Here is a 26,865-nt window from a genome sequence, read left to right as displayed (position 1 = left end):
AATTAATATAATTAATTAATATAATTTTTATATCTTCACACTCTGAAACTCAACCTGGCTCTCCTATGTCTTCCCTGACCTGCTTCTCTCATAATAAAATAGTTTAGTTTATTTAAAAATTAAAAACAGTTAATACATATTTCAATAAATTAAATGAAGATCTCACCAGAGCTTCTTCACCTTTCTTCAACATCATTCTAGCACTGCTGTTCTCCTAAATATATAATATAATATAATATAATATAATATAATATAAATACATGTTAAGTGGTCGAGTATGATCAGGTGTTGCTCACTTTAAATAATAAAAAGGTTAATTTCGCTACTGTTTCAGTCTCATTCTAAATCAATGTGACTAGATCAACTGTGACTTTTAAACAAAGTTAGCAGTAAAATATTGGACATGTGACTATCCCAGAATTAAAACGGCTTAACCAAAAAGATTTAGTTCTATATATGAAAGTAAACTGACAACAAAATGTTATAAATGAGCGATATTCATGGCAAAATTCTTGTAAAATAAAATAATGATTAGCTGCAGCATTAGCTAAATGCCTTGCCCAAGCACATATCCACACGTGGCGAGGAGGAAACTGGAATCCTACCCAGAACTGCCGGGTAGGATTACTGCCGCAAGATGGCTACTCTTCCTGCAGATGATTAATCGATCTGATTAATCGATTAATCATCAGAATAATCAGTTGCAAAAATCATTGTTGGTAGCTGCCCTAAAAATCAAACTAGAGCTTTTATTTTCATCCAACTCCTAAAGAATCGACTCATCTTCTCTTGTGAATCTTCTCTTCTGCAGAGGTGAAGGTGAATGTTTGGAGAGGGGTTAAAGAATAAGAGCAGCTGACATCTGGGGCAATACAGGAGTAGAATGAGGGCCTGCAGATGATAAATGGGTTAATGGTGACAGAAGATGATAGAGGCGGGCTTATGGAGTGGGAAAATGGAGATGAAGGAAGGAGGAGGGGGGATGGATGGAATATTGAAAGCCATGAGAAGAAAGACTGAAGCAAAAGATGGGCCAGAAGATGAAAGAAACCGCAAAGGGACTTCTGGGAATGGAGAAGCTTTTCCCAAGGGACTGGCTTTGGTCCATGGCTTCTACTAAAGAAGAATTTATCTTAAGGAATAATATAGGTTGGGACATCCCAGATACAAAGTACTGGCCACTTAGTTCATGACCACTGGCCCACAGCCCTGCCTTCTTCTGCCCATCTTTAAGAATTCCTTTTATTTGCCACTTGTTTCAAGCTCCATATTACATATATATATATATATATATATATATATATATATATATAGCTCAAAAACATGACTCGTACACCAGTGCTGCTCTATTTCTGGGACTTGGGACTGCCTGGCAGAGTGCGAGAAAGAGAGGAAGTGATCAGAGCTGATTCAGGTGTTATCAGAGCTGTTAAAATACCAGGGGCTTACTTTCCTAAAATCAACACTGGAGCATCATTAGAGCTGGATCATCACTGGTAAACAGTCATCATTTTCACTATTTCTTTTCTTTCTTCGCGTTAGCCGACTTTTTGACTTTGCATATTTTCTAAAGGTTTTCATGACATTTTAAAATCTGTTCAGTAATTTGTGGATGTTTATTGCACATCTTCCATGCAGACCAGATGGTTGACAGGTAATCACTTTGGAGTGTGTGTCTATTTCACCTCTTAAACATGCAAAGCTAATTGACAAAGTGTAAAACATGTGAGCACAATACCAGTTTACTTGCTAAAAAAAAAGTGCTAACCTGAACTAACCCTAACCTCTTTCAGAATATAGAAAAGAAAAAAAAAAAAAACTAGATGCATCTGTACACAGAAACACTGATTATGAATGTAAAAATTTTGACCAATTTGGAATTTCTTTATAAGAGGAACTGCAGGACGTCCAGATCCAAACCTTTACATCAGATTGAGGTGCTGATCATCTTTAAAGATCCCTGACTGCACTGATCTCCCAGAAACTCGTTTTTAACTGTCTCATGTATTTTGTTAATCTAAAAAATCTGACTTTTTCTTGACAATCTAAATGGTTTTCACTACAGCCTTGGAGTTCAGGGAAAAGCATCAACAAGTCATATCAAAATGCACCTTGAACATGCTAGCATTAGCTCATTGTAGGCAGGAGAAAGACATAAGTCGTGTGTGTTGAGTAGGATGCGTTTTTAGAAACATATGTTCTTTCACAGTCAAGACACAGTCAAGAAAAACAGATATTGCACAGTCCAGAACATCAAAATAAGTTCCATGAACATATGAACATAAGTTTGTCTCATGTCTCCGTTTTAGTTTTTTGATTGTGAAAATTTGAATGTTTTCAAATATGTATGAAAAACTATTTTAGAAATGTTGCACAATGTTCTCTGTGACTGCAGATTGATGTTGAAATCTTCCATTTCATTAAATAGATGTTTTTAAAAGAATGATAGGAGCACAAAAAGACTAACAAGAAAACACTTATTTTAGTTAGGTAGTTCATCTTTGAGTACAATATTAATTACTTCAACATCTAAAATACTTAGACTTCTCAAATGTGAATATGATAAGTTGTTTGTTTTTATTCAACACGTGTATCTTACACATGTATGGCCAAGAACTATGCATGTCTGGCGGTTCGAAAAAATGCCAACGCTGAACTTATCCCTTCATCTATTGCTATTTCAAAACCTTATCGGCAGGTATTTAGAGACAATTACTGAGACTGAACAATTTGGGATAATCAGGTGGTGCACCGACTTGGTAATTTTCATCTAAATTACTAATTTTGCCAATAATTGCCGTAAGTAATTATTTATAGTTACTCATAGCCAAACCAGACCCCAATGTTGCAAAAAAACTGCTTAGCTCATTGCTTCTTACTTATCTACCAAATATCAAATATTTACCTGAGCATATGTATTTACCTCACTAATATATTATTTAGATACATCATTGTAATAGATTTCATGAATAAATGCACTGTGACCGCTTATTTCTCTGTGCAATAAGATCTTCATTTTAACTTTAAATAGCTTGTAGCGGTATGAATATTTTGTGTTGATCAAACGCACAGTGTATGCACAAACCGTGAGTATGTGCCAAATCAATTATTCAGTATCCAAATGAAAACCTTGGAAGAATGATTGCTTTCCGGAAGAAAATACATAGCAGGGGCTGCCGATTGGGAACGATCGGGTTTGTGTTGCTATTTGGAGGCGACGCATCACATCTCTGATTTCACGCCGCCTTGTTCCGAAATATAATCCGAGCGAGTCTTTTGTTTAACTGCGGGTCATTCCAGTGCAGCGGATAGCAACTTCCAGCCCAACTTAATGCTTTTGTTCCCACCGCAAACACGGCTTTTAACATGAAGCGCGCTCTACTTAAGTGGGTGCATATTTCAAAATAGCTGAAATAACAGAGTAGTGGCAGCAGGAGGAAGCAGGCTGAAAAGAGCCAGACAGATGGGCAGTGGAGGAGAAAAACAGATATGCATTAACAGCAGGGGTGATGGAACATGGTGATTCTGTGATTGGTCTGCAATTAAAAACTGACCCACAGAAGAAATTGGCGTTCTCTCCACGCTTTTGTTCAGGCACGCTGCAGAGCACAGAAATGGTATATTGAAGTGGAAACAGCTCCATAGTTGCTTGAAAGGAAAACCTGTTGCACTGATTCTTTTTAGCACACAGCTTCAGCTATTTCAGCTAGAAAAATTACTGATCAGGTTTGAAATCTGGTTTTAGTGATGAACTCAGACCTGAATCTTCAGAAGCAAACAGTTACAAAGTCAGCCTTCTATCACCTGAAGAATATTTACAGGATTTATTTATTTTATTTCAAACAGAAAAACATTAAAAACAGAAAAAAAATCACTCATTACGATGCAAATTTACAAAATTTGTTCGAAAAGGAGGAGGTAGAAGATGCAAGATCTTATGATTTCCTGCCTCTCTAAATCTCATTAACTTATAGACATTTAAATCTCCCTACACCAGATCTTAAATTATTTCCACATTGAATGACACTTAAACCTCATATTCTCATCCTTGAATGTACAGTAAAGACGGTTACAAAGTCAGTCTTCTATCAGCTGAAGAACATTTCCTGGACTAAAGCACTAACGTCCCAGCAAGATCCAGGACGTTCATGTTTGGTTGCACCGATTACTGCAGCAGTACTTCTGTTAGTTTATAAATCACTGAACAGCGCAGCACCACAATACATTAAAGATCGGCTGTTGTTGCATCAACCTTCCAGACCCCTCAGGTCTCCTGGTCCTGGTTCTGCTCTGAATCCCCAGAACCAGAACCAAATATGGAGAAGCAGCATTTAGCTTCTATGCACCACAAATCTAGAACGAATTTCCAGAAAACTGCAAAACTGCTGAAACAGTTTTGTATAAATCAAGGCTAAAAACCCACCTGCTTACAGCTGCCTCTGTTTCAGAATACCTGGAAAATTAATAAATGTATATGTTGCCTATTTGCTTGATGATTTTGTTGGCAAAGTGTAATGTTTATTGTTTATGTCATAACTGGTAACTGTATTATGTTTTTAATGTGTAAAGCACTTTGTACTGATTTGTTTCTGAAATGTGCTGCAAATAAATTTGCCTTTTTTGTTTTTAAAGAAAAAAGCTTAATTTTTTCTGGAAGGCCAAAGCATTTGTTTTCTTTGTTTAGGTAAACAAAGAAAACTTTGACTGGTGGTCACCAAATAAGGGTCCACCTTATTATTTAATTACTCCAATAACTGAGTAATTAAATAATTTAGTGTCTGCATTAGGGTCACAGCATAGTGCCCCCTTTGAGTGGAATGATGTGATTTCGGGAACTGCAGATGAAAACTAATTTCTATCACATGTTGATCACACTGAGTCAGGGTCTGGTTCTGCTGCAGGTTTCTTCCTGTCTGCGAGCTCAAAATGAGGGATTACTGCAAAGTCCACAACTAGATACAAGCAGCTGTCCACTGACTCAATGCAATCGGTGAGGTTTCAAGAGCAAATGATGACGTCAGCAGATCATTTTGTTTAATTTCTTTTAAATTTAATGACCTGCACATGAACACAGCTTGTATCCGCCACCACTGTATGCCATGCATCACAATTACACAAGACAATTCAGTCGAAATGCCAAAGTCAGAAGCAACTGGAGTATGCAGAGGCCACACAGGACATGCATGATGAAATGCGCCGCTGGTTGACGGCAGTCTGGATAATGCAGTTATATTCGCTCAACCACACAGTGGGTAACAAAAAAAAAAAAAAGATAAATCTTTACCGAGGTGAACGGAACTCCCTAGTTATCCAATTTGTTGCTCACTGGAGTAAAACAACAGTTTCTCCGGCCGGCGTCGAGCCGTTTTTACTGTTGTCGTTTCCAATAAAAGCCTTTCTGAGTGGCTCGTTAGCGGCTGAATTACAAGAAGGGGGGTGGGGGGGAGGTCAACTGTGAGAGGGAAGCTTTGAGACTGGCACAGAGGCTGAAAGAAGCTGCTATGTGTCAGGGAAAACAAAGGCCGCCTCTCATCAAGCTGGATGGGCTTCGTCACAAGCCAACAGCTCACTTCTCACTCCCCGATACGATCCTGGTTTAAAATCCCTAACGGGATCTCTGGCTTTAAAAACAGTGAGAAATCTAATGTTTGATTCGATTCAATGTTTTCAAAATGTACTTCTATAAAAGAGTGATGTCAAGGCACTTTGGACAACACAAATAAGATTCATACAGTACAGGTAAAATTAATTTAACACTGCATTCATTACAGTTATTGAAGATAAATTAGGATATTACCAATCAGATATTAATGTCTGTATTGGTGGGGAAATTGAAAAAGAAATGTATATCGGGTATCGGTGACAGCGTTTCAAAGCCATAAGGGCAGATCTATTCAGTCCAATTCTAGGCTTCCTGCTCTAAGCGACATCATGCTTTATGATTTATTTTACATTGGCTGTTATATTCCTAATTCCACTGACTGAACAAATTATGGCTGTGTTTTTATTTAATTTTGGGGTTTTTTCAATGATAGACAACCCTGACGATCCTCTTCATGAGATTGTCTTAGAAAACCAGAGCGACTGTAGTCAGAGGCTTCTTTAAAATCACTGCAATACAGACTGCTACAGGATATTTTTACTGCCCACAGCCATCAACATCTACAGTAACTCTCCGAAGAATTCTGAATTAATATGAGTTACAACGAAATTTAATTTCCATTTGAGACCAATAAAGTATTTTTGAATCTGAAGTGAATTTTCCATGTTTGGCCAGGCTTGTGAAGTTATTGGGTGTATTTTAGTGTGATGTACTGGTGCAGCATTATCAAATAAATTTGTAATTCAGTCATTTCTGTCTGTTTAAAGAAATGTTTTAAGTCAATTCAGCTGTTTTCTGTCTCAGATCGGTAAACTAAACCTCAGATATTTGCATCGATAACAGAAGTGAAAAAAGTGCATCGCTAATCAGAATCAGCTGAAATCAGTACTACTTATAATTTGAATAATACTAAGCTAATACAAGATGGACCCACTACAACCATCACAAAAAAATTTAAAAAAATCCTGCTGTGTTTTGTAGCCATGCAATCTGCTGAGCATGAATCACGGCAGCTAAATATACAGCCCCCCTTCGCTTTGTAAACAGCCATGAAAACCTCAAGCAGGCGACTTCATGACAAACATTCCCTTTTGGGGCTGATAGAATACACAAGCAGCCAATTTCCCCGCACTGCCTTGTTTCCCCTGCCTCCTGGCTGTATCCAGCCAGCCTTCCCCAGATGGTATTTTTAGAATTCCTCCCCTTTAAACAGCAGAGAAAAGCTCTGCACCACAGCAGCGCTGAACAGGTGCTAAACAACTTCGCTCAGAACAAATGGAGGCTTCTCTCCAAAGTTTGCAATCCAAGGAGGGACAGTGAGCTTCTCTGAGCCCGAGGAAGACAGGATCCAGTTTGTGGACTTCAGCGTCATCAAAATTTTCTTCATCAACAGTTTTGAAGAAAAAATGTTGATGAATGTATGTGTTCATACATTCTGGTCACAAACTATTTAGTCTTTTACCTTCAGGTCGGGGTGGCCTAGGCTATTGTGGAAGAAAAAAAAAAAAGCATATTTGCATGGTTACAGCCTATGATTTTAACAATTACAATCTTGTTTGATCTGATTGATCAATCAATCAAATTTTATATGTTTAGCACATTTCAGCAACAAGGCATTTCAAAGTGCTTTACATCATTAAATTATTACCTTTCTGGTAGAAACGCTATTTAGGCCCATTCTATTCCTTCCATCTTACTTTACACGACCTACAGCTACAGGTGTTTGCTTTCCTCTGACAGGGAGAGGAGGGGGAGCCTGGCTCTAGAGACCCCAGGAAACAAGCTTTGCCTTCAGCATCTAATGCTATTAAAGGTGGTGAACAGCAGCAGCCCTGCCGGCACAGTTTATGATTGCCTGTAAAAGACAGGAACCCTTAAGCCACGTATTAAAAGAAAACAAAGAAAAAAAAAACTGAATTAGCTCACCATTAAGTTCAATCTCAAATCCAATCCAGTGCAGGTAGAGCAATAATAGCCCTGCTTCACAACGCAAAAAACATCATGGCTTCGCCGTTTATTCCTGAGAGACGTCAGAGGATAAACATCGTGCTCCGGCGTTTATTGGTTTAAAAAATGTTGGATAAAAGTGTGAGGCAGGGCATGAATTGGACATCACACATTTACTGCATGTCCACTTGGGTTTTAGTGGCGATTTAATGAGCGTTTATAGCATTTACGACTGTAATGTCATTCAACTGGGAGACCTGATGAGACATTAGATCTAATACTGCTGCTGGTGTTAAAACCAGGGTAGATGAAACATGTCTATACTTCACATGTGGCTCCAGTCCAACACAACCAGCTCCGTCAATAAGGTGCTTCCATTTAAAAGGCTACGGCTGGAATATTTTACACCACTAGATCACAATAAAAGCAAAGCAGCGATGCTTTTCTATAAACTTTGTAAAACCATAAATATCTCCCAAGGTGCAGGAAAGCAATTACACATATGAATGCTCCAATTATCTCTTGCGCTGCGGCGTGAAAATATAAAAGCGATGCATCACACTAACAAGAGCAAATAATTGTCGTTATCGATAGCCTCAGAGAGCTTGTGAGCATGACCTAATGGAAGGAAAAGGCAAAATGTGTTCAATAAAGTAAAGACATGAATACTGTGGTGCAGCTGTTAAGCAGCAGCTGTTAGAAGCAGCAGTATTTCCAGGTCGTGAGCGACGTCGTGGTGGAGACGTCTACTGAAGCACAGAGAACCACAGGGAGACGGGAAACCACAGTTTGCCAACAGTTTCAGGACTCCTCAGCTCTACGTTACAGAGCCAGCCCACACAGAGCGCCACTCGGCTTTTATTAGAAACTTTGCTGAGTTGCACTTTTTGTGTGTGGCGAAGTGTGAGCTGGATCCCGCGTCAGAACAGGAGGAGCTGGATCTGCCCCGTCCGCTCAATGCTCTTCCCCCGTCAACTAATCTCACCTCCGTTGTTTTCCTGGCTTACTTCTTTTCTACACACCTAGGTGAGCTTTATTTCTGTAGAACCCTTTTTTCCAGAAACAAGCTTAGAAAATGCAGAAAAGTAAGCATTTCTTAAATCATGAAATTGAAGCATGAAGGGTATTAATATTGCTGTTTTGGACAATAACCGATATTCTCCAATATTAGATATATTTCCTTTTTGATAACCGTTAAAAAAAAAAAAAAAAAAAAAAAAACATGACCGGACTTATGACATCACTATCATTATCCAAAAAAATACCACATGAAAAACCCACCTCCTTATTTACGCCCTGTAAATAAAAACACCCTGTTTTTATTTACAGGGCGTGAATAAAAACGGGTTAAGATTGACCAAGTTTTACTTATCTGTAAGTTTTACTTACAGTTTTGTTAAAAAATGGCTACATCATTTGATAAGGACGTTAAAGCAGAGGGCATGAATATGAGAAGAAACTGAGGGAAAAAAAACAAAGTTCAATTTAAAAATCAGTTTTTAGATTTTCCAATCATGTAGAAAATCTCAGGGGCGGAAGATTCCCATTTTTAAGCTGCTCAATAAGGGCTCCAAGTAAAGTAAAAAAATTTACATGTTAACAATGCTAATAGACAGAAGGGACCTTAACTTAAGAAAAAAAGCTTTGGAGTCTTTTTTCTCTCCATTGCTTCTTTTCTATTAAAGTCCACAAACTATCTCCATTACTTCCTCCCAGTCGGCTATGGGAGGAAGTAATGGTCACGTTTGGTCTTAGGAGGTTTTGTGAGATTTCCCATCTCATATTTGAATATTAGTGAGTGAAATCGGTTTAAGTGTGGCTACAACAACACACACTGTATGACCAAACCTATTATACCTTAGATTTTTTAATTGTCACTTGGGAGGTCTCTCAGGTTTTGAAAATTGGGCGATATGTTTCAAATCTTGCCACGTGAACCGGGCATAACAGGAAGTCTCAATGTTCCACAGTGAATTCAAACTAAGTTGACTAAAATTTATATCGCCGTCGGAAACTGTTCACAAATCTTCAACTTTAGATTTATGCCGTTTTAGTGAATTTACAGAAAAAGACTGGAATCAGCACCATCCCCAGACTGATCGTCTCTGTGCATTAACTGTGCCACGCAAACTTTATTATTCACTCTCTATTCCTACGTTTCAAACACAAACATCTCAGCCAAAAAAAAACATGAGGCAAGAGCAGGTGGTAGCACCCAGACGGAAACAGGAGACCCAGACTTGAACTGGAACCCCAAGGAGTTCCTTTCAAGTACGATCCTAACCCGTTTTTCACAGCCGTTTTTGTTGGGAGACATCCAACTTTTTTGAGCAAATGATCTTACATTCACATCATTTATTCATTGGTAATATGTTTTTATAAAACCTAGCAGAATTAACATTTCACAGCAGTTTCCATTCCCTACCTCTAACTATATGACGGGAAGTTGGCAGCGACATGATGAATGAGAGAATAACCTGAAACTCTGTCAGGCTCACTACAACAGCTTGACCTCCATAATTAAAAACTTTTGTCATCATCCTGCTGGAAAATGTTCCTTCCATATTGAACCACGGCGAATCATAGTGAATCATACAGGATTACTGAATCAGCCTGAAGTACGACACGTGTAAACATTGGCTAAACAGGACATCGCCTCCTGGAGAAGCATGTTGTATGTCAGACTATATAGAGTACACGGCGGCTGGACTTGATCCAACTCTTCATTCCTGCTTCTACTTGATGTCTGGGCTCTGCCCTCTGGTCTCATCGTGTTAAGCAGAGGAGGCTATTTTAATTAAAAATGCATCAGTGAACAGTTTATGCAAACTTCTTTAATTTGCTTAATGGAAATTATTTTACTTTCATGAACAAACATCAGAGCTTGGTCCAGACAAATTTTCCTCCAGACTTAATAATAATCATTTAGTGATTTATTACATTGTACATCTGCAAATCACATTAATAGCCTCAGTGGTGCTGATGTGGAACAAACCACCACTTAGTCTACTACCATCATTTGCAGCCTTTAATTCAGTTCTGTTTCGGTACAATAAGGAGTTTTGAAGACTGACTTTTATTGAAGCAGGTTTGCGACAGTGGGTTTAAAATGTCACCATCAGCATTATGTACAAGATTAGGGCTAGCCCGGTATAAAAACATGACGTTGCTTATACTGTGAATACTTGAGATGCCCTCTAAAAACACTTATAATTTCATTCAAATATTTTAGATGTGCTCTACAAATAGGCAGGAGGTGTGAAGTAAACCGCAGCTGTAAAAGCGCACAACTCGAAAACAAAAAAAAAATTGTGGACACTGTACTGTGTGTGCTACTTAGCCTGCTCAGCTTAATACAACTTCTGATAAGAAATTTATGTGTGACATAACATTTGGTTCATCAGAAACCAAATGTTTCTGATGAACATTTGGTTTCTGAAAGCTAATGAGTTGGAAGCTAAGGGTCAAAGCACATGTATGTTTCGGCTACATGTTAAAATCACAGTGAAATCTAGCGTCCTCACATTATGACTACAGATTTAATGGGTCTTCGTAGTGCCATCTAAATGTGGAACTTTTTCCCACTCAATACTCTCCGTTTCCAGTTAGCAGTTTTGTGTAAAAACAGTTAAGTGAAGCTGCAAAGAGCAATAGGCTGATCAAATTAATGGCAGGTGGTAATTGATGTTGCCATCATTATTGTCTCATTTGTGCCATAGAACTGATGATAAAATGAAGTATTTCATTTATTTTCAAGAAACCTGGACTACATTTGATCATCTGTCATTGAAAACAAAAAATACTAAAGACTGGTCAAACTTGGATTTCATTGTCCTCCTTCGAACAGTGATTCTTTGAATTTGTGAAATCTTTTTTTTTTTGTCTTTTGGTGGAATCACCTTAAAATGAGCCATAGTAGTAATAAATATAGTATAGTCAAACGGGATCAAAGTATTTTACACTGATTGCAGATTCTTTAAAAGTGAAGCTGCACAATATATTGTAAATCTGGCCTGATCTGACTCTGGTGACCCCGGTGGTATCGTGCATCGCCTCGTCTCACAAACTGGATGCATCGTTGCCGAGTCGTCAGTGTTAAAGTGGAGACTGATCTGCACTGAGGTGTGTCATGACAGTGTACTGCGACAACGTGTACATGACTGTTTCCATGGTGACAAACCTACTACAGACTAAATAGCAAAAACATTATTGGGTGAAAAAGCTGCAATTGAGAAACATTTTTCAGCAGAAGGCTTAGTTTGGGAGGAAATGTCAAATAGAGCGATGCTGAAGTACATCCATTTGTGTGTTTAGTTTCTTAATGTGTAATTTGGTCTTAAAACGGGAAAGCTTTCTCTGTTGTGCTTCTATGGTTGAATATGGGGGGCACTGACACAGCAAAACCTCTACATATTGTGTTTACCAGAAGAGGCCAAAAGCAATTAGCCGATTAACTGATTAGTTTATGAGAAGAAAATAATTTAGCTAGAACAGATAGGGAATTTTTGCAATTACAGAGGTTAATTAACAGGCATCAATGCCTTTCCCTGGCCCCTTTCAAAAGAAAAGCAAAGCAACTTCTCTTACTGTTCCAGCCATTGCAACGGTAAAAACGGGCAGAGCCAAGCAGCATGGAGTAAGAACCGTGATATTGGACTGGGTGCCAAAAATCTTTTTTTTAGAATATAGTCATAAGTAAAATGTATCAAAATTGTCATTTGGCTTAATGGGAGACTTGCACGATCAAATTCACAAACATTCAGATCTACAGGCTATATTCATCCCAAATCCAATGTTTTTATCCAGTGGACCCCTCCCTATTTAAGAATTTGTCTGTAGAACTAAAAATTGATTCATTAATTTATGACAAATCCTCACCAGTATCCATAGTGAACCAGATTAAAACCTACTTCATATGTGGTGCATCTGGCATGCTAAGCAGCTACAACCAATTAGGAAAACTAAGAAAAAACAGGAGAATTTGGTCATGCTAAAGCCCACAGCCTCTTCCTCCTCACTGTATTATACATTCATCCTTCAGGCTTGCTAATTACACTGTGATCTTTCCAACCATTAGGTTTAAGGTTATTGCATGTTGGGTAATAATTGTCTCCAAGTCAACAGTGAAGGTAAGCATCTGACTGCATTAATGTAGGAGTCGATAAATGGCTGAGCTCTGTTTGCCATGATTTAGCTCAATCAATAGCAGCACTATCTCTATACTATCTATACACTTGTACATCATGTACACTCACTTTTCTGTTTTTTTTTTTTTCCATTTCATCTTTACCATGACAACAAGCGTCACTCGTGATGATTTGCCTTAAGCACTCAGACCAACGCTCACAACTGTTTTCGGCACAGAATGAAGAAAATAATTGTTGCCTCGGCTTTGTCATAGAACGCCGCCACAAAGACAGGAAACAATAGAGTAGGGCTGTCAAAAACTTGTACAGTCTGCATTACAAAAGCGCATTTTGGCAGTAAATCCTGGTACTTGTCAGCAGCATCACAGCGGCAACGCTAACCTCTCAGGTTACAGCATGGATCAATAGCAGGAAAGTGATTACCTCAGCTCTGAAGAACAGTAACTATGCATTATCAGGATTTATTGAGCTAAAAGCAAACAGTCCTGTTCTTATGTCAAGATTTGAACAAGCTACCAGCCACAAATGTAGAGATATGGAGTCCAGTACTGAGGTCTAAAGCAAGGAAGGGTATGTGGGTCACCAAATACTTCACTTTAAGATTTCAGTGCTTAATGGTGGCCATCTTTAGATGTTTACTGCTGTGCAACTTTAGACTTGAGGATGCATTCACACCAGCCCTGTTTAGTCCGCTTTAATCAAACTTTAGTTTGTTTGTCTAGAACGCCAAGAGGACTGGAGAACGCACCAAAAGCAGGAGGCAGACTATAGCACAGGGCATTGTGGGTAAATACAACCAAAACAAACATGAGTCAAGTGCTAGAGGAGGAAATGATTTATGGTCTTTTGCCAACAACAGAGAAATCATACAACTGTTAAATCTGACACCACTCCATTTTTCTTTACATTTACAAGAAAGTTGTGCTCAGTGTCTTGTTCAGAGGTTTTCATGTCCTTTCCTTCAGTTGTTCTTGGTGCAGCGCCACCACTGGTGAGGGGGTCACCAGGTTGCTCAAAAGGTTTGGTTCATTTGACACAAAAATGTTGAAACAAATGTTCAAATCTTGTTCCCCAGTCAAGCTCAGCCTACCTAAGTATCAGGAGTGAAAAAGCCATGAATATCTTTACATAGCAACTGTACAGATTAGTGGTTTTATGAAGGTATTCATTAGCAGATTTTGTTTAAATCTAGCAATTTGTGTTGATGTGTTATCTGGCTATCAGTTGTAGGCATAAGGTTTCCCAACCAGCCTTCAGTCACATCAATGAAGGCAGCATTTTCTTTCAGTTGTAACCTCATACAAGTGGACCAAAAAACATGATGCATTTACGGAAGTGGTGGAATTTCTTAGTTTTGAAGTATTCAATTAATGGGGATGGCCGATTGATTTGCGCATCTCTGGTTAAGATGTCCAGAATTTTAATTGCTGTGGGAAGTGCAGTACGTTGTTTCTAAAATATTTTGAGAAAATGGAGCTTCAGAAGCTAAAACACCTTAACACTATGCTACACATTATCGGTTGCCGTTTACAAATGAACTATGGTAATTCTGTTGCACCATTTAATGTTCTTGGCGGTAAATGGCTGTATCTTTCTTAAATCCCAAGAGTGGATTTAAGGAAGACTGTAGATACATTCTAGTTACATTCTGTGGTAGTGCCATTGTTCCCATTGTGCATATGATGGGCATGGGTTGGAAGATAATTAAACTTTTATAAATATTTAGAAAAACTGTGGCCAGAAGAGCTGGCATTACTGAGGGGTTTTGGAAGAGAGAAATCTAAAGGAGCATCATTTATCCCCTTTTAAGTTATTTATTACAGTGGTGTTAGTTAAATCAAATCCCTAACGTATTTCTTTAAAGGGCAAAAACAAGAGGGTGAGTAAAGTCTGTAATGTAATGCTCCTGCTATCTAACCACAGTAATGGTCCATCAGTAACAGAGGCTGTGACACACACACGCACGCACACATACAAGCACACACAGCAATATCCATTTAGCTAGACAAGTCTGCTGAGATCAAGTGAAAAATGGAGACAGTGTCTCTTCAAATCCATCTGCATGACTAACCACTGTGGAGGAGGAGGGATGAGATCGGACATGTTGATGAACCGTCTGTTTCCAACAGTTGGATTTTTCTTCATCTTCTTCTATAGTAGACTCCAACAGAACAAAAGACAAACAAAACTGATTTTTCTTAGTCTATATACCGAATACTAAGTGAATGTTTGACGATTTAGAGACAAACCAGACATCAACATTTCTGCCTAACTTTGCCAAATTTGTCAACCTTAAACATTTCTAATTTATTATAGGCATACCTGTATAAATATAGACAAGAGATTTAAAAAATAAAAAGCTAAGTGTTGCTCATTGCGCCACTTAACCATTTCGTACCTTTGGAGTTTTGGTCAGTTTAGCTCAACTTTAAATAAAACACGGAGGACTCCCAGCTATCACTAAACTCTGGACCAAACAGTGGACCAAACTAAAACTTTATGTTTTAGTCAATTTATGTCAGTGTAAAATAAGACACATAGCTGACTCTCTATTTAACTAAATGACATAAAACATTGTCAAGCTGAATGTAAACATTACTGCTACTGGAAGAACCAAAGCTAAAGTCCAAATCCATTTGGAATCAATTATAATCCTTCAATTTACAATAGCTGATAAAACTGTGATTTCAGGTGAAATAATATTTTCATAACATTTTAATGCTCCCTGAGAGAGAATTCAGCCTCCACAACAGAGAGATTTGATTTTTTTTCCTCCAAGGGACAGTATTATGTATTTCCCAGGAACATAGTGCCATTTTATAGCACAATCAAGTAACTATGTTAGCTTCAGTTGCTAAAAATATGACTTAAAAAAAAAATTACCTTGAAATTTAATGCCTTGAAAATGGGCCTCTGTCTCTCTAAAAACTCCTGCTGTTTCTGAAACTCCAATTTCAGGAAGTCATCACAACATTGGTCCACCTTTAATCCTTTAACAACATTTTTACCAGCTTGTCACCGAGAAGTAGCTCCTATAATAAGTGCATCAGATGCACTTTTCCACCAGGTGTTTGCCAATTGCTGCTGGCTAGTCTGAAGGAGCTGAGAGGGGAGTCGCAGAGGAGCTTCCAAGCTTCCGCCTCACAGAAGAAACTGGAAACTGCAGCTCTGAGGTGGAGTAACACCTTGAAGGCGGTCCTAGGTCCATCCAGGTGTTCTGCACAGCTGAATGGTTGCCATGGAAGAATAAACGATTTCTAAAACATGCATGAAAGAATCAAAGCAACACTCCTGGTGTGTTTTTGATAAGGGAATTACATAACAGGAGGTAAAATTAAAAAAAGTCAATTTTACACAACACCACCCCTTTAAACCTTGTATTTTGCTGAGGCTGTAGTTGTAGGACATTTGTCAGTTATCCCATTTCACTGTAGAGATTAATAAAACCTCATCAAAGATGTCAAAACCAGCAGATAAAGTAAAAGCTCCAAGTAAAAATTGCACAAACAGAAACTTCACAAACAGCAGAGTCAAGGTAAAACTTTGAAAAGAATCCCTCTGAAGATAAAAATCACTTTCAGGCCTGCTTAGGACTATGGTTTGGATTTCTGCATCTTCCCAATGAGGGAAATTACTACCTGCATGTTTACTGAGGCAGGGTGCCGAAAAGATGATGAAAGAAAAGCGGCTGAGTCACTCAGAACACGTCCTAATTACCTTCCCTTAACATCAGCTGTACCCGGCACACACGTCTAACCCTTTTTCAACGAGGAAAAAAAGCTGACGTGGAAATATCTGAAGACCGGCAATTACAGCATAAAGCGTGTAACGTTATTCGACTTGCAAACATCGAGGTCTCTCATAGCACGCCTAGAGAAGCTGTCAGTTTTCTGCTTTCATCATACTGTACAAACTTCGCTAAAGCATCAATCTTGTCGCGAGGGGAAACCGCCAACTTGTGTTTGCTGCTGACTCCTGCAACAAGGACCCGCTTCAAACATCCTGAACGCATCACGAGTTCAACCTCTGGTCAGAGTTCTAAGAGGTGCGCGAGAACAGGTGGTCCCTGTCGTTCCGCGGACCCCTCAGGGACCCTCGTCGCCGACGCCTCCCCTCGACGGAGACGCAAGCAGTCTCAGGAGCGCCTTGCAAAGGGTGTCGCGCTAACAAGAGCCGCTCAAGGACTTTTTGGAAATTAATGTGATTAAAATCCTCCATTACTTCGGTGAGAGCGTTAGCAGATTGCGCTTTCTGAATCATCCTGATAATTGCGGCGGAGTCGAGTTGTCGTCCTTAGGCTGAGCGTGAACAGCTTCAAATGGGCGTACGCCCTGCGGCCCAGGAACGACTCAGAGGTGCAGGAGGAGCTCAATGTCAGGCGGATGTGGGGGATGAACCTGCTCTCTTTCGCAGAGGTGCCACTGAATCATCTCTTATTAATGGAAAGTGCGGGTGCATAATAATCCATTTGGGTGATATCATAGCCTCTTAACTCAGCGAGCTTCACAAACTGGAGGTTATTTCTAGCAGGATATATAAAAATGATGCTTGGTGAGCCAACTGCAGACGCACAGAAAATCTGGCGAGTGAGCAGAGCTGGAAGATTTTCAGCTTGATCCTGGTCAGCAACCTAAAAATCCCAATCTTTTGACCAAGCAGCGAACACACCAGAGTGAGCTCTACGATACCAACTCTCTTCAGTGTGGAGGTTGTTGTCAAGAGCAATGAGCATTCACTAAAAAAAAATAAATAAAAACGACCAGATTTGAGTGCACTGTACATAAAATACAAAAGCCTACGAAATATATCGCATGCACACTTTTATACTTTGCAGTGACTATTGAGATTCGATATATTGAACGTCCAACCCTGCACACAACACTTCCTGTTTTCTATCAGACTTCCAGTCTCTTAGCACTGCATTGTTCTGATGTAACACTTTATAGTGTCAAATTGTTTCAGATTTATAATGTTTATAATGGATTATGACTTAAATTATGCTGTAGTGTCAATGAAAATGACGTGATTGAAGAAATTTCAGGCACTGTTTTCTACTTTTAGATTTCAACAAAACTAAAAACAAACAGCAAACTCCATCCATACACATTCCAACATATGCTTTGTTTGGGGGTCTTCCAACAGTCACATGTTGCCGGTAACATCTGAGACGGAGCAGCTGATGGGCCAGATCTGCTGCGTCCCGCTGCGTTTCTGTGACTGCAGGTTTAGACGCTTCCCCATATTTACAAAGCGTTTGCATGACTTTCCATCTCATTCAAGGAGTTGCCACACAGCTCTGCATGGGACATATGATAAAGCTGAAGGGAAAGGCAAACATGCACTGCTGTTCCTGCCTCTTATCTGGTCCTGGTAGGCCAGAACACCTTTTTCCAATAGAACTTAACATTCGACATGTTTCTGGAGCAAAATGTCCAGAAAACTGCTAAACAGCTGAAACACTGGGTTCTTTTAAATTAAGGCTTATTCCTGTTTGGAGTTGCCTTTGATTAGTAGGCCTGTCGCAATAAGCAATAAATCAATTAATCTCATGATTAGTTTAATTGAGCTCAATAATTCCCATCTGCATTTAGCGTTTTTCTCTTTTCTTCCTGTCTTTCTTCTAAGAACTGGAGAATAAAAAATCTTCAGTCTGGTGTTTTGGTCTCAACTAGCCCTTTTTATGAAGGACAATTGTGTTTACAGAGACTTTATGATTACATTTATTTTGTGTTCTTGTTTAATTTATTTTGGATATTTAAAATATCTTCCAGTTCCAGTGTTAAATGTTCATTAAAATTTAGAGTTCAATGACCTTTGAGAATGCAATGTTATGCCATGTGATTTATATCACTTTAAAATGATCTCGAAACAACAATATTATCATTTATCGCATTAACTTTTGGGACAATTTACTGTCCAGCAACACTTTTTCATGATGAATCATGCTAACTTTGCAAAGTCTGGTTGAAAACTCTATCGAAATGGATTTAAGGAAATTTACTGTGTCAAAATACAGTAAATTAGGTGCATCAGCAACTTCATGTACCTAGCTCTATGTCCAACCGTGTCAGTGACGTGGTTTATACCTGACTTCTTGTCTAGCTAGTCTCATTTGTTCCCACCGAGGGGCAGCAGTCCCCGGTCTCAAACTGCTGCTGGAGAGGCGACAACAGGCAGAGGGACTGCTAATGAACCCCACTGCCATCAGTGGTGTTTCAAGAGCAGCGGAGGAGCATGCATCTGATTAATCTTTGTCCTAATTAGATTGAACAATTAACCTGTCCGCCACCGAGCCCTGAAGCCCGATGTCTCTGCTTGAGCCGAACCCCCCCACACCACTAGGTACTTCAGAATGAGCCTTTATCCTGCAAGTTTTCACAGCAACCAATTAAAGCCGACTAATAGCGCGACGCCTTCAGTGTTCTACTCCCACAGGTCCGGGAGCTCTTCATGCCTTTCATTTCAATAACGCTCTTATTCTCCAATTTCGATTCCAAGCTAAGAAAACGCGCTGATGGGTCACATCAGAAGATGAGTGTGAGAGGCCAAGCAGAAGGAGGGAGGGAGTAATCCAGTCTTCATTAACGTGGAGATGCTCCCTGATGTGAGAAGCCCCCCCCGGGCGTGCTCCTTCATTGGCTAGCGAGCGGGTTTAAGCATGAGCCGACTGCTGATGGGAAATATTTGGAACGTTCTGCTTGTTAGGCAGCGGGGTTAACCCACAGAGGACGCGACCCTGACAAGCTACTCCTCGACTGTCCACGATTTAGTAAGAAAGAATTAAGGGGGCAAATATCACTTAAAATAAATTTTACTTCATAATTAACACTTTGAAATTAGGCCTCTGTCTCTTTAAAAACTAATTTTCTTTCTGAAACTCCACCTTCAGAAAGTCAACACAACATAGCTCCTCTATTAACCCTTCAACAATGTTTTCACCAGTGTTGCACTGAGAAGTAGCTTGTGTAATGAGCTCTGTAGCAATGCAGTTCCACCAGTTGTTTGCTAATTTCTGCTAGCTAGTCTGAAGGAGCCGAGTGGAGGAATGGCAGGGGAGGGGGGTCCTCTGTGAGGCTGACGCTTAGAAGCTGCAGCTCTGAGGAGCTGGGTCTCGGAGCTGGGGCTCGGTCACCAGCTACCTGCTGTTTTGCACAGCTCAATGGTTGCCATGGAGATTACATAATTTCTCAAACATGCATGAAAGACTCAAAGCAACACTCCAGGTATGTTTTTGATTATGGAATCAGATTATAACACAATGTAACACTATAAAAAAGTCAGATCTACACAATACTGCCACTTTAAACAGGAAAGCTCGACTTTCAGTGTGAGGGCAAAACACTGAGCAGGAAGTCAGTTTAAAAAAATGCAACGGCAGCAAAATACATGTAATATTCACATGCTTACATGCAGGGTAAAGCAGAGGGAACCAGTTAAAGCAGGAGTAAATCGTTGGGCTTTAGCTCTGTAGAAACTGTTTTTTTCTTCTCATGGCTACTTAGCACTGCTGACCTTTTAACTTAACTGTTGTGGATCAGATTAATTAAAAGCCTATAGATGCTTGAGCTCACAAAGCTACCAACCGAGTCTCTACAGATTCTTAACCGCTCTGCTTAAGTGATGCAATATATTTTTTTGGAATAGAGAAGATGTTTATTGCGTAAACCGGCATCAGGTTTAACCTCCCCTGGCGATCTGATAAGCTGGAAGTTGATGTCAACAGTGATGCATTCACTTCTGCTTCTTGTAGTTGTGGTCGATCATGGTGGCAGAAGCTGCAAATGATTTTTGTCTAATATTATATCACCACCGATAAGCAATATTGGAGGTGATAAAAAAGAAGAGAAAAAAAAATCAAGCAGATTAAAAACAGACAGATTAAATGTTGAAAATGTTAACCCTTGTGGGTGCGAGGACTGAGGCAAACGTGGAGGACTGTGGCAAATGATACAAGTTTTATGGGTGTGGGGTCGATTGGACCCCATTTGTAAACAATGTAATATTAATTGAATAGAATAAAACTTTTTTTTTTTTTTACGCAAAGGGAACTGCAAATAAAAAGGTTTGTTAAATAAACTCAATGTGTGAGCTCTCTTACAGTGAGCAGGAAGCTTATTCCATAGTGTTGGAGCATAAAAACTGAAAGCTGCTTCAGCATGTTTAGTTCTGACTCTCGGGACCCAAATGGCCCATCGGCCACACATTGGAGACCCTTGGTCAAAACATTGGGAACTAAAATGCACCAATTAGCCTTTTTTTCTGGCCAATATTGGTTTCTTGTGTCCTTGCAGAATAATTACCAGTCTCCACTTTTCTTTCCATTCTGAGATAGACGGCGCTGTGATCATTCATTTTTGTTTATAATTCAACACATAAAGGTTTATTTTTAAGCTTTCAAAAGCTAGGTGCCACCCTTAACCTTTGAGCATGTGGCTCTTTAACTGTCTCTGCATGGCCCTGCAGCAACCTGTACTGCAATTACAGCCTCCAGTAATTATGTTTAAGCATGTGCATACACAATTTTATATGCATAGTAAAATATGATTACCAGCAGGCCTTTGTTTCTGTGTTGAGTTGACAAGTAGACAATGTCTGAAAGTACTAGGCAAAAGGTTTGTTTGTTTTAACAGTGAAGTTAGCATGTGCCAGTGCCTACATGGAGGGATGGAAAACAAAATAGTCAAAACTGAACTGAAAAACTTTAGACTGCCTGGCAAATCTTAAAAATTATAGCCTGTGATTTGTGCGACTTTTACTCTCTCTGTGAATTATACAACTTTTGTTTGCTTGTTTTGTGCTTTTTTTTTACACTAATATCTTAGAAAGCCTCCCAGTTCTCAGACAGGTCAAACCAGGACAGGATTTCCGGAATAGAATACGAATAGTTTAAAACAGTTTATGGACGCAGGAAAGAAAGTCATTTCTGTTGAGCAGAACTCTCAGTGCCAGACTTTTTAAAAGTTGTGAAATAGCGTCAAATCACGAGGTTCGAATCATAAGCCAACTTCACAGCTGTGCAGAAGTTTTTGCTCCACTTATGGTGGGTTGATGAGCATAAACTGTACTCCTTAAGGGGCGGAAACCGGGGCAAGAAACTCCAACAGGCGCCACTTTCTTTTTAAAAAAAGCTAGCACAAAGTTTCGAGGAAACAACGTTTCTCCCTGCCCGAACTGTCAACTAGCATAGCTCAACACTATAAACCGACCTGTCGTGTGGTGGAGGGTGTGTCTGTCTTCGAGTGTCTCCCCAGCACCGTGCAGTTGACCCGGGGCCGTCTCCTGTCCGTGTCCCGGCCACAGTCTCTGAGAAATGGCGTCTCTGACAACTCTAGCACCGCTGCCCGTGATGGAAAATATGAAGTCCATTACAACCCTGTCCCGCAGCTGGGTTTTTAGCCGAAACAGCGAAGGCTTCAAACGAGTTTTCAAACCAGCGCGGACATCCCATAAAACCTGTGCCGACAACAAGTCACAGGTTCAAACCCGTGGTGTTGGAAGGCATTCGGCGCCCTGCACGCTGCAAAACAGGAACTGCTTCACATTCGTGGCAACTTTTTAAAGCCCCGAGTGTCAGAGAGGCTCCCCTCAGTCAGCCTGCTGGCTGGCGACTACCACCGGAATCCCTTCATCGGAGAGGAAAGCTTTATGTTAATATTAAAACTTTATATAATTTTTGTTGTGGACATCTCTGAAAAATGTAAATCTCAGCATTCACATGTGCTGGAGTCTGCGTTTCCTTATCGTAGGAATATAATAAATATTTTATAGAGTGAAAAAAAGAATCCCACAACAGCAAACTGCATTGTATTTGAGTTGCTGAAAAAAAAAAGTTTACGATATTCAGATTTTTTTGGAGTCGTACATGTTAAGGTGATTTTATAAGTCAAGTATTCAGAGAATGAAAGCAGAAACGGTTAAGTCCTAGACTAGAGAGATGTCTGCTGCCGGTGCAGCAGGAGGGAAGTGAAGAGAGACTGGACAGCGAAACGGTGATGGACAGAAGAAAGTTGTGATAATTGGGCAGAAGGAAGGCTCAGGAAATGAACTTGGAACCGTCAAGTACATTATTCATCCTGCCAGCGCTGCAAAAGAAACCTCTAAAATGTTTCAAGGAACACGAGGAAATCGGATCCAGCACTATTCATGCAGTCAGTAACTTAAAAAATGTGGGAATGTGGGAGCAGTTTTTGATTTTCTTCCAGGAATAATACCAGCAAGTCATTTGTTGCTTTTGTGGTTGCCCAGATGAAGCTGCAACCACAGATACCAGCTCTAAACTTGTATGACGGCTGTATACATACAAGAAATTTGCGCCATCTGCTGACCATCCAGGGTACTGTACGCCCTGATCTGACCTTTGCCTGCTTCGTTTCTGCTTCTAAAGACGGAGGCCATTTTCACTTAGAATTTGTTAATTTAAAAATGTTCCTTTCATTCAATAAACATGAATAGGTCAACCTTAATTTTGAACATAAGAGTCGAATAGAACGCTTTCTATTCTATTCTTCTATTCTACAGTCAGTTATTAAAAACTTTAGCTGAATATATAAAGCATCTAAAAATAAACATCTTAAACATTTATTCTCATCATGATAAAAAATTTATCATATAAATGATAAATGATGAACAATAAAATGTCCACCCGTATTAAAAACACGTATCAATTTACTTCCACGTCAAAATGACGCTCTACTTCATGTTGGCAAATTGCAAAAAAAACAGCAACACCATGAAATTTAAGATTATGACGTGATCAAACAAAAACAAAACAAAAAAATAGTTCAAGGGGGCGTGAGTGATTTTTCTGCAATAACTTTAAACATCAGTAGGGTAACCCTTAACTGAAAGCTAACACCAACAGCTTGGACCCAGACTGAAGAGGCTAATGATAGGTTTCCAGGAGGATCTGATCAAACCAACTCTTCCCTCCTGACCGCCTGGCATCGCGTCAAGCTGATGGGTCCCTCATGGGCTCAATGCGACGCCAACAGACCCGGTGATCTACCGCACTGCTGCACGGCCCGAAGCTGTCATCAAGTCATCCTCTAGTTCCTCACAGGGCCTGGAGTCCTGCTCGTCACTTTGGCTGAGGAACACACAGCGCACATCCTAACAATAACAGTCTGGAACTACTTCCTGTAAGAACACCTTCACCCTCTAATTAAGCTGTGCTGTGACCAAAGAGGAAAAATGAAAGAATTCCCTCTGTGCTTGTCCAACTACATGAGCATCACTGCATGGAAATTACACGAGTGACTTTGTTCTACTTTAAGCCGGCGTGTTTGATGTGTGATTTCCTTGTTTTTAAGAGGTAATTAAAAGAGACTCTGGAGCAAAGCAGCTAACCGGCACTCACTGTGGTGTTATGTCTTTCTGAATCTCCATAAATTGTTTGCGAGAGGCAGGTTGGTCCTTGCAGTGTGATTTTATTGATTTATTTATTTATTTTACATCTTTTAGAGATGCATTATTTTTTGCCAGCGTTTACACTGCATTTATAATTTATATCATCACCTTTCTTATTAATTTTCTATCCAGATCAGTTTCAGATGCAGTGTTAAGCAGAGAATTATTGCACTTAACTTCTAATGTTGATTTAATTTGGGGTTTGAAGCGACCTTCATCTCGCTAACGTAGAAAACCCCCCAAAGAAAAACACCTCTGACAATTTGTTTCTGACTCACTTAGCTGCGAATCGGGAAGTAAAAATGTTTTTGCTTTTGATTGTTTGTGTTTGCAAAACGATTAGCTCTATTCTGGACTTTTTTTTTTTTAAAATACCTTGATTCCAGGAACTGATTCAAGCCAAGCCATTATAGATTCAATTTTATAAATGCCCTTTGCAATTTGCCTTGTGACCAATTCTGGTGCAAAATCTACACAATTTATTTTTTGAATGAAGCTAGCGGAGTGTAGTTGTATATGTGAATGCCATGTGAAATTGGTTTAGTGAAAATAAAAGAGATGAAATGACAAAAGAAAAAAGTTACACAGTTGTATTGTAATTTGGACATCACAAAAAAGATCATGTTCGGGTGACAGTTTAAAAATAATCTAGAATTAGCAAAGTTGGAATTTTCATTGAGAAAATGTAAACGATTTAGAAAGTTATTCCTTCTTTTCAGATCTGACAGTAAAACCTTTTCATATGGAAACAAGAAAAGTTTAACACTATAAGCACATATGAAGTTAAATGTAAAACATTTGTGCCATTTATCTGATGAAAGGAAAAAAAAGAGTCAAATTTCTCTTCCAGCAATAGATGTGGAATTATCTCATGGGCCAAAACTAATTACGTACGATATGTAAGCCTTAGAACAGGGGTGTCAAACTTATTTTCAGTGTGGGCCATATACAGATCATGAAAGCTCTCAAGAGCCGGTTGCGACAAAATATATTGTTAAAATTCATTAAAAAACTGTTAAAACATTAATAAATGGCTGTCTCTGTATTCAATAAGTACTTCTTACTATTACATCTTATAGTTATCAGTCCCTAAATAATTTCATAATTGTTTATATGATTTATTTTTGCAATTAAGTCACAGATTTTGTGGAGCTAACTTAGACATATTTGCAAGTAATTTTGCAATACTTATGTATGTATGATGCTAAATGTGACGTTTTGTTACTTGCCATATTGGGGTTCAGTAAAGAAGAGTAAAAAGTGTTGTAAAAGTAAGAAATACTGCCACCTGCAGATTGGGAGCCAGTGACTTAAAGTCAACGGTTTTTACTATTTTTGTAAACAACAAACTCACAATTATATGTTAAAAATGCAGGGATATGTTGACTTTGCATGATTTTTCACAATCACAGAATTGCAAAAAAAAAGAAAGAAAAAAAGATCAATGTAATTTGGCATCTGGAGTCTAGAGGGCCGCATGAGTTTGTCACGTGCCTTAGAAGAGCGCTACACCAGACTTTATCATCTGTCAGAGGGAGAGGCTAGGGAATGAAAGCTAATCCAAGTTAACAGAGACGGTTACATAAGCATGGCACTTGAATGGCTACATTAACATGCAAACAAATGCAGGGACAAGTTCTCGCACAATCCCAATCTGCCGTTTACAGCTGAAATAAACGGCACATAAACGCAGCAGAGTTCAGTCATGCAGCGCAAATGTACCTGCTGGCAAACACAAGCAAGCCTTTCAGTGTGTGTTCTGTTTGGGGGGCTTTATGGAGGAACGCCTCGACGGCTTCGGATAGTCATCGCCGTCATGATGAATGTCGGATGGCATCTCTTGAAGCCGTCTGTGGAGCCGGAGCGTAAACACCCAACATACATTGTTCGGAATTTCACTGCTGTTCTGCTCCATTATGCCGCGGCTCGTACGAGATGACGACCAATAAAGAGAGTCTGCCGCCAGGAGGAATCAGGCGGAGGCATCCGCACAATGGCAGCAATCACAGGTGTTAAACAGCCCTTGTCAGAAAAATCCCACCCTCTCTCAGATTTCACCTCTCCAAAGCCTGTCAAGCGCTACAACAGATGAGCATGTTTTTCCTCACTGGCAGCGGCATCCAAATATTCATGAGTGGGGCGACGTGAATAAACAGCGCTGCGATGTCTGAAGACCTCAACAATGCCAAGCTGACTCACCACATCATCTGGAGAAAGAGGGTTCGTTATTCTGTGAGGATATCTGACTGACTTGCTTCATCCAGTCGTTGTTTCACTAGAAAAACAAATTATTGAACTTGCACCACCTTCCGTTTTAGCACTTTTGTGAGCAGCAGTGAGCCCATTTGGTCTGCGAGTCATAACCCCAACATCACGGCTGATCACGAAATCATCCATTATTCTGGGCTTAATGAAATGAAAGCATGCAGACAAGGACGAGCAAAGGAGCATTTGAAGTAGGAATGTATTTTGCAAGTCACAAGTACAACCTTAACATTGGGCAATTCTTAAAGTAAAATAAAAATGCTATTAGAAATTAACTTGTTTTGAGATTTTAGATGGGAAATTACTTCTGAGAAGCAACTGTTAGAATCTGGGAAAGTTTACAAGGGCCATTTTCAAACAACTTGAAGACTTTCCGTCCATACTGAGTAATTTATTCACAGGTGAAAGCAGTTGGACGTTTTCCACAGAGTGGAAAGGTCAGACTATGTAACCGCTCTCCCCACAGAGAAGACTCTACAGGCCTCATTTAGTACAAAG

The 26,865-nt window shown here is 39.5% G+C and overlaps 1 protein-coding gene across 4 annotated transcripts in view; it reads right to left on the bottom strand.

The window, feature by feature from the left end:
• Positions 1–26,865, bottom strand: part of oxr1a (oxidation resistance 1a) — a 164,479-nt gene that overhangs the window by 49,826 nt on the left and 87,788 nt on the right. Inside the window, exon 1 of one of the 4 annotated variants that reach the window (XM_088014306.1) lies at positions 21,903–22,292. The exons of the other annotated variants lie outside the window; for them this stretch is intronic. Coding sequence (XP_087870432.1) covers positions 21,903–22,062 — 160 coding nt within the window. The 5' untranslated portion in view covers positions 22,063–22,292. Of the gene's footprint in view, positions 1–21,902; positions 22,293–26,865 lie in introns of those variants that run through there. 4 annotated transcript variants of the gene reach the window in all.

Source organism: Poecilia mexicana, unplaced genomic scaffold (assembly GCF_051168715.1).
Source record: "Poecilia mexicana isolate PSO_F unplaced genomic scaffold, ASM5116871v1 scaffold_16, whole genome shotgun sequence".
Lineage (NCBI taxonomy): Eukaryota > Metazoa > Chordata > Actinopteri > Cyprinodontiformes > Poeciliidae > Poecilia > Poecilia mexicana.
This window is presented reverse-complemented; position numbering and strand designations above follow the sequence as displayed.